Source organism: Bubalus kerabau, chromosome 1, assembly GCF_029407905.1.
Source record: "Bubalus kerabau isolate K-KA32 ecotype Philippines breed swamp buffalo chromosome 1, PCC_UOA_SB_1v2, whole genome shotgun sequence".
In the NCBI taxonomy this organism is placed as follows: Eukaryota; Metazoa; Chordata; class Mammalia; order Artiodactyla; family Bovidae; genus Bubalus; species Bubalus kerabau.
The window spans coordinates 35,282,790-35,297,537 of record NC_073624.1 but is presented as its reverse complement, the minus strand read 5'-3'; the positions used below and the strand labels follow the sequence as shown (position 1 = coordinate 35,297,537).

Here is a 14,748-nt window from a genome sequence, read left to right as displayed (position 1 = left end):
TCCAGGAGATCTTCCCGACCCAGGGATTGAACCCGAGTCTCCCACATTGTAAGCAGACGCCTTACCGTCTGAGCCACTAGGGAAGTCCCCCAGGTCCTTGGTAAAAAGTTTTTAAGGAATTTCAAGATAGTGATGACAGAATTCTAAACCTAGTGTGGGATTTTTGTAAGCCCCAATACTGCACAGCTGCAGAGGTGGTGCACCCACGAGGCCAGCCTTCTACTCCCACTGATGATCTCCCCGTTTCAGGGATGAAGTGGACCATGTGCTAGTGTTCACTTCTAGTGGGTTCTGAGCAATAAATTTTTATGTTAAGAGCTCAAATACTTCAGGATTTTTCCATTAAAATTGCATTATCTTTAGGTTTAATCTTTTAAAAATTGTTTCAACATGTTACAGTGAAGGAAAAATGAACTTTGTGTCAAGGACTTGAGTTCTGTTTATTAATCGATTTCTATACCTCAGTTCTTTTCAGAAATTAAAAACGTAACAGTCATTTTAAGAATCAAATGGGCAACATGTGAAATTGCCTTGTAATCTATAAAGCATTATATAAAAGTAAGGTACTTGGACCAAGGTAGGATACCATTTTCAAATGTCAGGCAGTAGGGTGAAAATTAAGACCTTCGATTTGGTCAAGCCAAGCAAATTCATTATAGAATAAGGCCTGCATCCAATCCTCCACTCACCTAGGGTCTCTTTTTGGGAATTCCTCTCTGACAGGCAACAAGCACAGATCCCCATCGCCACGGCTGGCGTTGTGTACCCGGGAGCCATCGCCATGGCTGGGATGCCCTCCCCTCACCTGCCCTCGGAGCACTCCAGCGTGTCCAGCAGCCCGGAGCCCGGCATGCCTGTTATCCAGAGCACGTATGGTGTGAAAGGAGAGGAGCCACACATCAAAGAGGAGATCCAGGCTGAGGACATCAACGGAGAAATTTATGATGAGTACGACGAGGAAGAGGATGATCCGGATGTAGATTATGGGAGTGACAGTGAAAACCATATTGCCGGACAAGCCAACTGATAAGGGTCAAAAGATTGTTGTGACCTTAGGACTTAAAGAAGCCCTAGCTGGTTCATCCTTACCAGTGGCCAAGCACATTAACTTTCTCATACACTGACTGTTACTTTAACTGTTAGTCTTAACTAGTTGGGACATCAGCTGACTAATAGACCTCAGCCTCAAAAGGCTTGGAAAGGAAATAAAAATACAACAAGCAGACGACAATATCAACAACAAGAGATTGAAATAAGCTATGGGTAAAATAATGCCAGTAATTCAGCTGCTACATCCAAGCACTGAAGTCTTACCCGTCAACTTTTTTTTTTAATAAACTTTATGGCTGTTTGTTCTACAATGTTCTAGAAATTCTCACTCAGGTACACAGTGCCAACAAGTGGCTTGTGAATGTGTTTTGTTGTTTTGTGCTACAATTTTTAAAAGAAATAAGTTTTGTTTTGTTTTTCGGGGTTTCTGGGTTTTTTCCTTTCCTTTTCTTTCCTTTGTTTTTTTTTTTTTGTTTTTGTTTTTGTTTTTGTTTTGTTTTGTTTTGGTAATGCACCTGACAGAAAAAAAAAAAAAGAAAGATGACTTTCTCTTTCATTCTCTCCACCTTTTCCATCTCTATACTTTAAAGATGGAAGTCTGTGCATGGGGGGGAAGAGGGAAAATAGCCTGTTTTTAACTTCCTTGGTATCCACCACAAAATAAGCAATCATTTTCTTTAGAGGACTTTCCTTATCTGTTGCACACCACACTACATCTTTGAGTAAGTGCCAAATTTGTACTCAAGTGTTGACCCAGTTGATTTTTTTCCCTTTCCTTTTTCCTGTTCCTTCTTAAATTAGGACAGTGTTATATCTTAGACAATCCCTTGAAAAACCTGAAATACCAGCAGCTGGTGAGATTTGACTTTTTTTTTTTAATGGAAACTGTAGGTGCTGTTCTCAGGTGAAAAGAGAGAGAGAGACATAAGAAATTTAGAGAAAAAATATTTTCTAATCTTGGATTTTTGTGTGTATGTATGTGTGTGATTATGGTACTAATAGGAATAATGTTGGATCATTGTGAGTTAAACCCACATCTGGGGATGAAATCCCACATCCTTCTAAATGACTGGTCTGGAAGCATCCTTGACCTTGACTTTGCACTTCAAATGACAACTTAACCAATATAGGGCTCAGAAATTATATTTTTAAATTTCTAATATGATTATTATTGGATGGATCAGGTGGCCCTGTATAGTAGAGGGGTGCGTGTGTAACGTGGAAGCCGAATTCTCCCAGATGTTCCACTAACATTTGCTACTTAACGATTTCTGTTTGTTTTTTCCTGTTGGTAACTTCAAGCAAAACAGTCGTTTCCTTTGAATATATTTGCCCATTTTCTAGAAATATAGGATTAGCTTATTTCTTCAACATTCCATCCTTTCCTGATCAAGAAATGGAACTGATGATTTTATAAGGTATTCTTAATCCCTCCATGAAATGAGATGGAGGCCATTTGCATTTCAGAATTGTGGGCCAGGTACATTTCACACCATAAAAAGCAGGATTTGTTCAGAAATCATTGCAATGCTTGCCGCTGCTCTACTCTTGCTGTAAGACGTATCCACTGAAGTCCAGTTTCTGATTCCAGCAGAGTGTGTGCACAGAGCAACACTGATGGTGAAAGGACTGCCTAGTTAGACTCTGCTAGCCAAGTGCCGAGGCAGTTGTAGGGCTCGTTCAGATAAACGGGAAATCATCTAAAGTGAATCAGCGCTGCTCATGCTGAAGCATTAGACAGGAAATACTCCAACCAGTAGATTGGATGTGCTATGGTTTTCACTCCAGTCATCATTTTCCTGTCCCACCCTCCCCAAACCTGACCCTTAAGTTTGATTTTTACATATAAATAAGAAAAAAAAAAACCCTTTTTATTTTTCTCTCTCTCGAAAGACTTGCTCTGGGGTTTTGCTTGGAGGAGCTAATCATACCCTGCATGTCAGAGACTTTGTTTTGTTTGTTTTTCTGTTTGTTTTTGATGACTGTATTTTCATTTGAACTGCCTCTTTTTGCTAGTGTTGTAATGATGATGGTGATAAAATAATAATAATAATAGTAATAATAATAATAATGGTCAGCTGTTCCCAGATTAGTAAGTTATGTATAATTTATTTCTCCCTTTCTATTTTATTCTCCTCTGATTTGGAAGTGCAGTCAATAAGTTGTTAGATATTTAAAACAAATTTCCATCTCCAACGTGTGTGTGTATATATAAACATATATATATATATATGCATACACATGTGTGTATGTGTGTGTATGTATATGTATACATACACACGCATACACACATATTCACTCACACTGTTTCGTTTCTCCTTCCATAAGTTTTCTCCTTTTTAAAAATTTGGCCCCAACAAACGTCAAGTTCTGGTGTTTTAATACATACAAGTGAATTCCTAAGAGGGTCGTGTTCAATCTTAATTAACTTATGCTCTCATCACTCATTTTATTTAATTGCCACATTCATCTAGAGCCAATTTTTTTTTTGTTTTTGTTTGTTTTGTTTTGTTTTTAAGCACTCTGGATAAAAAAAAATAGACACTTGTTTTTATATCGTTATTATGTACAATGTGAAAACAGATTTTTAAAAATTTGTTGTCTTTGTTAACAAATTCTTTCTGACTCATGTGCGTTCACCTCTCACTTTTGCTGGATACTTATTTCCCACCATGTTATAAAGATGCTTCGTTTTCATTTCATGACTTTGGACTACAAGAATACTTTGTTTTAGCTCCAGGTAGATGCCTCTGAGGGCGTTCATGACCAACACCAGTTCTAACACACTTAGCAGTGAATTGACAAAACACTTTTGTTTAGTCTTTTTTTGTTTGTTTTTTTATCTTGTTTTATTTGAAGAGGAAAATGAAATTGTTAATGGTGACCTTTAACAGCTGAAATTCAAGAGTTGATTTTAATGTTACATAGTTAGGTTTATGTCAGAGAGATGAAAATGTGCATGGGTTGAAACAAAGAGCAAGTTCATAGCTTTGCATTCTGTTCTCTTGTTTTGATGTCCAATTCACTGAGGGTCACAATTGTTTTGCCTTAACTTTCCCCCCCCAAAAAAAAACAAAAAAATCATGTTAGTGTTTAAAATGCTTTGAAGTCATTTGATAAAGGTGCTATGAATGGCAAAGTATTGGGTTAGCACATTGCCTTTGGGGCATTTGATTGGTTTATAAGTTTTGTAAAAGATCCTATAACCTGTATTCTTTTTCTGTGCCCCTTAATGACCAAAAAAGACAAGGGAGAGGAAATGAGAGTAAGATCAAACTCAAATGAACATAAAGTTCCCCTTCTCTTTCATTCCCTACCTACCTACCTGTTCACTTTTCACATACCGCCCCCCACCCCCGTCTCTCTCTCTCTCTCTCATACACACACACACTCACACACACACACACACCAACACACACGCTCACCCCAGTACTGAGGGATAATCTTGCCAGAATTCTGTTTTTGTTTTTGTTTATGGCTGTTGTAATCAATTTTTCTAAAAATACTCATATTTTAATATGAATCTAGGAGAGCATCACTGGAGAAAATAGGTTACAGTTACTCATATATAAGATACTAAGAATTTGGCCAATAACTACAATTGAATAAAATACAAGACTATTCTTCAGTCCACTTATACCTAAATTAGTTAAGTCAATTCTTAACGTTTATTTGGCATATGCAGTTAAGAGTTAACCATGTATAAAATCCCTCCCAAAGAGCGTAATCATTATTGCAACCAAATCCTCTTTATAAGAAACAAATATAAAAGAGTTTTTTTGATGAAATCATTTCATAGATTTGATTTTGACATAGGCGTTTTACCTTCATTCATTTAAAGAAAATTATCTTTAAATATTTTATGGTCCAACTTCAGATATTTTCTTAATCCAGAAGATGTTATTGTTCCCAGAAGAAATGTCTTATATCACATTGAAAACATCAAAAGTCATTACATTTTCATTTGTTCTAATGGGTAAATTATTTGAATTGTAATAAACAACTGTATATTTACAAACAGGTTTATAAAATATTTGTCTATCAAGTTAATAGTAAAAATTATAGGGTCTGCAAGGAAAAATATGAAGCCCACTTAAAGTGGTTCAGAGATCTCTTTCATCTTATAGGGCATAGGTTTTTGTTTAGACAGGCTTTTACAGTATTTAATTTTCATGTTTCCTCTAACTATCGGTTTCCCAGGTTGAAGATGTTAGGTTTTCTACTGACTGATTCCTGTCCTCCCCAGCGTTTGTCACGGGCTCCCTAGAACAGTATTTATACAGCTCCACCGGCTCTAAAGCTCGTAGTCCTTCTAACATTTGGGATTTTATGAGTAAAAATGGGAAAAAGTAGAAAAGAGACAATCAAATGCCTGGAGCTTAAAACAAAGTATGTGCAACCTACCATCTCACTTGAAATTTAATAAAATAAATAATTATGTAAATATAACATAGAGTTATAGATTTATATTTTGTTCATAACACATAGTGTAATATAAGTTGTATATTTTCTTGTTTTTGGTTTTATGTTATCATTCATGCCACAATAAAAATAAAACAGGAGTTTATGTACTCTTAAAAAAAAAAAAGATGTGGGTTGCCACCAACCTGTTTTTTTTTTTTTTTTCGGTTTGTTTTTTGTTTTTATTTTTTGTTTTCGCATTCTCTTTTTTCAGTATTACTGCCATGCAAGGCACCAATAAAAACAGCAGATGTGTTCTTTACCTATTATACTGTCTTTCTTTTCACAATTCTTGTTATGGTGGTTTCGTTATTAGTTTTCTTATGAAAAAAACAAAAGTATGAAAAATAACTTTGCTTTCACTATAAATAACCCCACTTCGGAAACTGACTTTGAACTGAGAATGAAGGGTTTCAATCTTAGAGGTGAGCATTCAAGGAAGCCTTTTCATAAGTATCTCATCAGAAAGCTTCACTGTAATGCCAAAAGTGATCCTTTTGTATATAACTGAGTCTAATAGGCTTGAAAATCCTGCAGCCCAACGCACCCTAAATGCGTTTTTCCTAAGTTTGACACCATCACTGGGGCAGGCTTTCTATGCTTTAGAATTAAATTTCATTCTATTGTTGATGTAGAAATTCTAAATTTCAGATTACAAAATTAGTAAGATTTATAAATTCACTTTATGGCATCTAATTTAGAATAATGGATATTTCTACATTGTTTAACATTCTGACTTTAATTTCTGGATTCTACCTTCAACTTTGTAAGCAAATGTTACAACAAGAAGGCTCATTTTCTTCCAGTGGCCAATTTTGCTCGTCTCTTCCACCATAAAATGTTTTTCTATGTGTAATCATTTGCCATAAGGCTTTTGATTGGTTGGTTGGTTGGTTACTTGGTTGGTTTTTAGATAAGTATCAAGACACTGGGTCAGATAACATCTGGTTCAAATGAATATGAAATAAATATGTTCTACAGACACTTTGCCCATTGAGTCCCTTCACAGAAGTAGTTTACAATGTCTGCTCCGTGGGCTACCTGCTTTAGAATTAACTGTTTAAAAATGTAGATCTTAGGTCGGCCTCCAGATGTCAAGAATCAGAATATCTAGGAATAGGGCTAAAGCTGTTGCTATTAACCAGCTCCAAATAATTATTCTGCATGCCCTGGTTAAAACAACCAAGAGGTGGGTCTGTTTTCCTCTTTTATCTACCTATTGTACATGTCAAATTCTGCAAATGGTATGGCCTACCGCAATTTAACCTTAGGCCTCTATAAAAACCTCTCTGAAGCTGAGGGTCAGTGATTAGGCAAGAGCTGGAGATTGGAAACAGCTCAGTCTGTCCCTTCATAGGTTGTTTTTGAGGGCATTTGATCTATCAGAACATGTCCACATGTTATCCTTGTTTCTCTGTGTCTCCTTTTGTTCATCATAGCAAAGCAGTAGGCTTCAAAGACTCCATGCCTGTGGAACACTTAAAATACAACAGAAACACATGTTTCCATTAATACCCACATAATATTTGCCAAAACATTGAGGTACTTTTGAAAGAAAAATATCCAGTGTAGTAGTGGAGAAACAGTCATCCCGTGTAGTGTTTTTATTTAGGTCACCTATAGCTCTAGTCATCACAGTCTCATCCTATTTCTTCAGGAAATCGCATCATCAGGGTTTGTTAAGTACATGTGGATGGGGAAATCTTGTCTGCTTATGAAACCTTGACTCACCCAAGGTGCCAAGTCCCACCTTTGGTTTCTCTCCTACCAAATAAAGTTCACTTTGTTTTGTCCTGTCACACTATTTTAGAAACATTCTTTTCTTGAACTTTATGTTTTTTAATTTCTTATGGAATATTTAGGACTAGCAGCATGCAATAATAGATGGTTTTCTTATTGCCAATGCCTTGGACAACCAAAAAAAACTCTGGCAATAGTGAAAAGAAAACCATTCTTTTTTTATTTCCTCAATTTTGACAATTTTAGAAGTTGGTGTTTGAGGAAGTTGACATGTGTGTTTTTTAAAAAATCAAGATACTGTCATTCTTACCAAATTTTAAAGTTCAGAAGTCATTCATACTTGTAACTTGACATCATCCTTGAAACCTCAATTATAACAATGCAGGTGAAGGTAAGCATGAATTAGTTAATTAGATATTAATTAATATCTAAGTTAAAGAATATTTATGAAAAAATTCTAATTTATTTTTCTTGAGTTTCTAAAGCAACCTAAAAACTAGCTGAGAAGACCTGTTTTATAAGTAAGCATTGTAATTAGTATGTAAAGCATATGCAATGGTATTGCTAAAAGTTCTTAAAAATAGTTATGTTTTATTAAACAGGCTTAACATCTGTCCTACAATTTATTTTGTTCTACCAATTTGCTTAGCAAACTATTTTTACCACCAGGAATGAACCAGTTCAGCTCTGATCACAGTATTTCATCATTTTGCCATGAGTCCAGTCCATATGCGTGAGATTTTACTCTCCCTATTATTACCATTTTCTAAATATACAAGTGAATATGGTATGGAATGGTACTTTGTTGGTATTCGCAATATAACCAAGAGGATGAAAATTGTTTTATCATTAATGTCTCTACTGATTCAATTTTTAAAAGAAAAATAATTAATGAAAAGAATTGTAGGAATCCAATAGGCCTAAGTAAGCACCATCATTTTGTACATTGCCTGTTCAATTTAGTATAAATTTCAGAGTCTGGAAAGCAATCCTAATTACACACAAACTGTAAAATATATTTGAAATAAAGTCTTGTTTATAAAATCACTGCTGTAATAACTTTTCTTAATAAATCCATGTGGTCCTGGTAGGAAGTTGGAGAAGCCATAGAAAATGTTTAGTTAGGTACTTATGTAGAAGATTGGCTTTTTTCAACTTGTTCTAATATTGGCCTTCAGTAAGCATTCATTTTGCCTTATATTTCAAATCTACAGTTGACTAGAGTACAAATTTGTAGATTATGGTTGCATGAACTTAAGTTTGTTCAGGACTACAGTCATTATTAGTGGGCCTCAAATAATTGTACAACTTGTCTTATTTGGAAATGATCTTCAAGCATCATCATCTGCTACTAGGTTAACATGCATAAGAGGAATTAATCTGCTTTCTTATGGGCAGGACTTATTTGACATCAGAAAAATTAAATTGCCAGTGGTATAATGGCACAAATGTTAACCATAGATATTGAAGAGAGAATTTTAGATTCTCCTCATTAAAGAGTTATCCATTTCCCTGAAGCCCACTGATTTTATAGATCTATAAGCTTTGATATTATAACTCATTACATCACTTATATCTTAGACTCTTGCTTATAAAACCCTCTAGTGTAGTGTTATCTTTGTCTTCTATTATTAAAATAAAAACTTTATAAGGTCACTTAATTTTTCAGATACTTCAAGATTCCCCCAAAGTTTATGTTGGCAAACTATGATAAAGTTTTATAAATTTTATGTTTTTCATGTGTTTTAAACACACAATGCTTGAGTTTGCAACTTGAAAAAATATTTAGACACTTTTATGAATACAAAATACAAATCAAGTAAAATGATAAAAATCATAGGAGGTGGTATGGTTTGTCTTTCCTTGTCTTAATGATTCCGTATTTGGCAAATATTAATGATGCTAACCTGGTTCTTCTGGCAATAAAAAGCCAAATTCTCGTCAAAGTTGATGAGTCACTGCTCCCTAGCGCATCATGTTGACTTTACATAAATGCACAGGCTCTTTCACCCACTTTCAAAATTTGGAGTGGCTTACAATAAATACACAAGGACAAAAAAATGCCAGCATAGTTAGCACATAGCAAAATAAAGAGAAAATAAGTAAAGGGTAAGAAAGAAAAAGAAATCACACATATGCCCACACATCATAGAAACATACACACATATCCCTTTTTCTTACACTTTACCTTCTCTACAAAAGAGTGTGTGTGTGTGTGTGTGTGTGTGTACACTGAGGATGACAACTCTAATCACTAAACAAAGAACAGCTCTTATTTTTGTAGCAGCCACAGCAAGGAAACTACATGGATTAGAGAATTCTCATTGCTTAATTGAAGGAAGCATGCAAGTTTATCATGAGAAATAAACCTTCATTCCCTAAATTCTCAGATGGATTTCACACTTAAGGGATAAGGAACAATGCAAAGAGTCACTTTTATGTAAGCAGATTTACAAAAGCTGTAGATTTGCTTCATATATGCCTACTCTGTTAGTCCTTAAGCAGAGTTTCATAAAGACAATTTGCAGGGGGTCAGAGAGAAAGATAGTATACATATGAATAGATAACTGGATATATGGATTAAGCAAGGATTTACAAAGGATAAACCTGGAATAATTGTGATTGTGATGAATATTTATCATGTCCCACAGACTAGCTTTTTCAACTATCAGATGTTTTAAATTGGCTTTTAATTATGCTGTGTTCAGTATTATGATAGTTCTATGCAAGATATAAAGCAAATAAGACTAGCATACATTTTAAGCAATAAAATAGGATAAGAATATGATTAATGAACCAAACTGTAAGTGACATGGGATTTCAAATCAGAACAGGAATCATTTTAATATTTACTGAGACTTCAGTTTCTAAATAAATGTAGTAAGTGTTGAATGGCCAACATCCCCCTGGAAAAACTAGAAAAAGCTGGAAAAATACCCCCAAAATTATATTTTAGGGCATTGGAAAGCTATGGAAGAAATGACGGCTAGATGAACCATAATTTCAGAAAAGCAAAAATTCATCCAAGATGAGGCTGATGATTGCTAGCCATTTCTATTTGGAGAAAGCATCAAATTCTAGGTTCTGCTATAAAAGATTTGGCAACTTAGAGTTAAAGAGACACTAGCAAAGTAGTTGTGTGGCTCTAAAGTGCCTGAGTGGAAACTTGAAAGTGAAAGAAAGTGAAATTGTTAGTCGCCTGATTGTGTCTGACTCTGTGACCCTGGACTGTAGCCTGCCAGGCTACTCATTCCATGGGATTATACAGGCCCTCAAATACAAGACTGGTTTAATTAATAGCATATTTGCCGAGTTCTGGGTCTGTGTGGGATGTTGGAGATTTATGGCAAGATTCCAAAAGAAAGACTGAAATCTGTATCATTTAGTCCTTTGGAAACAAGACCAGCTGTAAATATGGGACATGACACAAGCGTACAGCTAATCTCCCTCTCAAGACACTTGCCATATTTTATCTTCAAGGGGTAACATACTGGACAGTTGTGCTGGGAACCTTGTAAGAGCAGACCTGAATCCCCTGTAGTTTTTCATGGTTGAAGAGACAAATATCCACCATGCTCACAAGAAAAGCTTTGGAAAATTACACTCTGAAACAAAATACAGGTACCCTGAGTACTACTAAAACTGCCAAGCAACCTTGACACAGATAAATCTCTGGTAAAGGTAAAATGATCAGCCCTTCACCCATCTGTCTAGGAAAGAATATGAAATTTGACTCTAGTGGAAGATTAAACCATACAGGTTCTTTTAATTTAAAAGATGAGGAAAAAACTAAGCACATAGAAAGGGAAAAATTGATTGATAAAGGAAAAAGAAACACTAGATGTAGGTCTAGAGATGATACTGATATTGAAGTTAGCAAAGGCTTTAATATAACTACAACTAATAAATTTAACAAAATGGATGAAAAGAGACAAAATAGATGAAATCTACAAATAATAATCAGATACAGAAGAGCACAGAATTAATGAAAATAAAATGTTTAATAAAATATAAAAAGTTATCAAAAGTAATTAAACAGATAATCACTATGAACTATTCACATAAAAGATACTGCACCGATTTAAGAAGCTCAGTTAATCCAAGCAGGATAAATTAAAAAAAAAAAAAAAAGGTACACATATAATTTTCTAATGAAACCATTGAAAACTAAAAGCAATTTTTTTAAAACAGCCAGAGGAAAGAACACATCTTTGTCCAAAAAGCTGGGCAGCTAACTTCTCAACAGAAAAAAATTATGGAATCTAGAAACAATGAACTGCATTTTAATAGTGCTACCAGCAGAACTTGCCAAAATAGAGTTCTACATGCCATAATGAAGTTGAAATAAAGTTACTTCAGATCAGATCAGATCAGATCAGTCGCTCAGTCGTGTCCAACTCTTTGCGACCCCATGAATCGCAGCACGCCAGGCCTCCCTGTCCACCACCATATCCCAGAGTTCACTGAGACTCACGTCCAATGAGTCAGTGATGCCATCCAGCCATCTCATCCTCTGTCATCCCCTTCTCCTCCTGCCCCCAATCCCTCCCAGCATCAGAGTCTTTTCCAATGAGTCTACTCTTCGCATGAGGTGGCCAAAGTACTGGAGTTTCAGCTTTAGCATCATTCCTTTCAAAGAAATCCCAGGGCTGATCTCCTTCAGAATGGACTGGTTGGATCTCCTTGTAGTCCAAGGGACTCTCAAGAGTCTTCTCCAACACCACAGTTCAAAAGCATCAATTCTTTGGCACTCAGCCTTCTTCACAGTCCAACTCTCACATCCACACATGACCACAGGAAAAACCATAGCCTTGACTAGACGAAGCTTTGTTGGCAGAGTAATGTCTCTGCTTTTGAATATGCTGTCTAGGTTGGTCATAACTTTCCTTCCAAGGAGTAAGCGTCTTTTAATTTCATGGCTGCAGTCACCATCTGTAGTGATTTTGGAGCCCAGAAAAATAAAGTCTGACCCTGTTTCCACTGTTTCCCCATCTATTTCCCATAAAGTGATGGGACCGGATACCATGATCTTTGTTTTCTGAATGTTGAGCTTTAAGCCAACTTTTTCACTCTCCACTTTCACTTTCATCAAGGGGCTTTTTAGTTCCTCCTCACTTTCTGCCATAAGGATGGTGTCATCTGCATATCTGAGGTTATTGATATTTCTCCCAGCAATCTTGATTCCAGCTTGTGTTTCTTCCAGCCCAGCATTTCTCATGATGTACTCTGCATCTAAGTTAAATAAACAGGGTGACAATATACAGCCTTGACGTACTCCTTTTCCTATTTGGAACCAGTCTGTTGTTCCATGTCCAGTTCTAACTGTTGCTTCCTGACCTGCATACAGATTTCTCAAGAGGCAGATCAGGTGGTCTGGTATTCCCATCTCTTTCAGAATTTTCCACAGTTTATTGTGATCCACACAGTCAAAGGCTTTGGCATAATCAATAAAGCAGAAATAGATGCTTTTCTGGAACTCTCTTGCTTTTTCCATGATCCAGTGGATGTTGGCAATTTGATCTCTGGTTCCTCTGCCTTTTCTAAAACCAGCTTGAACATCTGGAAGTTCACGGTTCACATATTGCTGAAGCCTGGCTTGTAGAATTTTGAGCATTACTTTACTAGCGTGTGAGATGAGTGCAATTGTGTGGTAGTTTGAGCATTCATTGGCATTGCCTTTCTTTGGAATTGGAATGAAAACTGACCTTTTCCAGTCCTGTGGCCACTTAGAGGCAAGCTAAAGCTTTGAGGACCCTTCACCAATGGCTCTGACTACAAGAAATATTAAAGACAAGTCTTCAAGCTGAAGGAAAATGATTCTACACAGAAAAAAATGGAACTACAGGTGTAAATAGTACTGGATATGATAAAATATGTGTGATATATAAAGAGTTGGGTGTGTAGAAAATGTTTTGTCAAATTTTTACTACACATAGAAGTAAGTGCATAACAATAATAATGGAAAAGGGAAGGGAATAAATGAATTACTCAAGTAGATGATCACTTTTATAAAAATTATATCGTGTTTTTCAATGTAATACTTAAAGGTCATGTAGGAATTGTTTGTGTAGGAACATTATTTTAACATTTTGGGGGGAAAACTTCAATTTTCAATTTCACACTTTGGTTTTATACTTAGTGCTATAGTCGCTATATTAGTTTACTAGGGCTGCCATAACAAAAAACCAGATTGAGAGGCTTAAACTTTATTTTCTCAGAATTCTGAAGGCCAGAGAACTGAGTGAGATGAAGTTGTTAGCAGGCGGGTTTCTTCCAAAGTCTCCTTCCTTGGCTTCAGAAGTCCACAATCTCCTTACATCCTCACATGGTCTCTTTTATGTACAAACATCCCTCTTGTATCTTTGTTCTAATCTCCTCTTCTTATAAAGGCAGTGGTCAGACTGGGTTAGAACCCTCCCTAAAGACCTCATTTTAATTACTTCCTTAAAGGCTTTGCTGATATCAAGCAGGACCCTCGTCAGTTCAGTTCAGTTCACTCAGTCCTTTTTGTGACTTTTTGCCACCCCATGAATCATAGCATGCCAGGCCTCCCTGTCCATCACCAACTCCCGGAGTTCACTCAAACTCAGGTCCATCAAGTCAGTGATGCCATCCAGCCATCTCATCCTCTGTCGTCCCCTTCTGCTCCTACCCCCAATCCCTCCCAGCATCAGAGTCTTTTCCAATGAGACAACTCTCCACATGAGGTGGCCAAAATACTGGAGTTTCAGCTTTAGCATCATTCCTTCCAAAGAACACCCAGGACTGATCTCCTTTAGGATGGACTGGTTGGATCTTCTTGCAAGCCAAGGGACTCTCAAGAGTCTTCTCCAACACCACAGTTCAAAAGCATCAATTCTTCCGCGCTCAGCTTTCATCAGAGTCCAACTCTCACATCCATACATGACCACTGGAAAAACCATAGCCTTGACTAGACGGATCTTTGTTGACAAAGTAGTCTCTGGTTTTTAATATGCTATCTAGGTTGGTCAAAACTTTCCTTCCAAGGAGTAAGTGTCTTTTAATTTCATGGCTGCAGTCACCATCTGCAGTGATTTTGGAGCCCAAAAAAGTAAAGTCTGACACTGTTTCCACTGTTTCCCCATCTATTTGCCATGAAGTGATGGGACCAGATGCCATGATCTTTGTTTTCTGAATGTTGAGATTTAAGCCAACTTTTTCACTCTCATCTTTTACTTTCATCAAGAGGCTTTTTAGTTCCTCTTCACTTTCTGCCATAAGGGTGGTGTCATCTGCATAGCTGAGGTTATTGATATTTCTCCCAGCAATCTTGATTCCAGCTTGTGCTTCTTCCAGCCCAGCATTTCTCATGATGTACTCTGCATATAAATTAAATAAGCAGGGTGACAATATACAGCCTTGATGTACTCCTTTTCCTATTTGGAACCAGTCTGTTGTTCCATGTCCAGCTCTAACTGTTGCTTCCTGACCTGCATATAGGTTTCTCAAGAGGCAGGTCAGGTGGTCTGGTATTCC

General features: G+C 36.4%; 1 protein-coding gene across 10 annotated transcripts in view; it reads left to right on the top strand.

Moving 5' to 3' along the window:
* The window catches only part of SOX5 (SRY-box transcription factor 5), a 1,162,090-nt gene extending 1,155,727 nt beyond the window's left edge, over positions 1-6,363 (top strand). For all 10 annotated transcript variants that reach the window (XM_055571976.1, XM_055571993.1, XM_055571999.1 and 7 more), the window contains one exon: positions 724-6,363. In XM_055571976.1, the coding sequence (XP_055427951.1) occupies positions 724-1,027 (304 nt within the window). In that variant the 3' untranslated portion in view covers positions 1,028-6,363. The remainder of the gene's footprint in view (positions 1-723) is intronic.
* Positions 6,364-14,748: the final 8,385 nt, after the last annotated feature.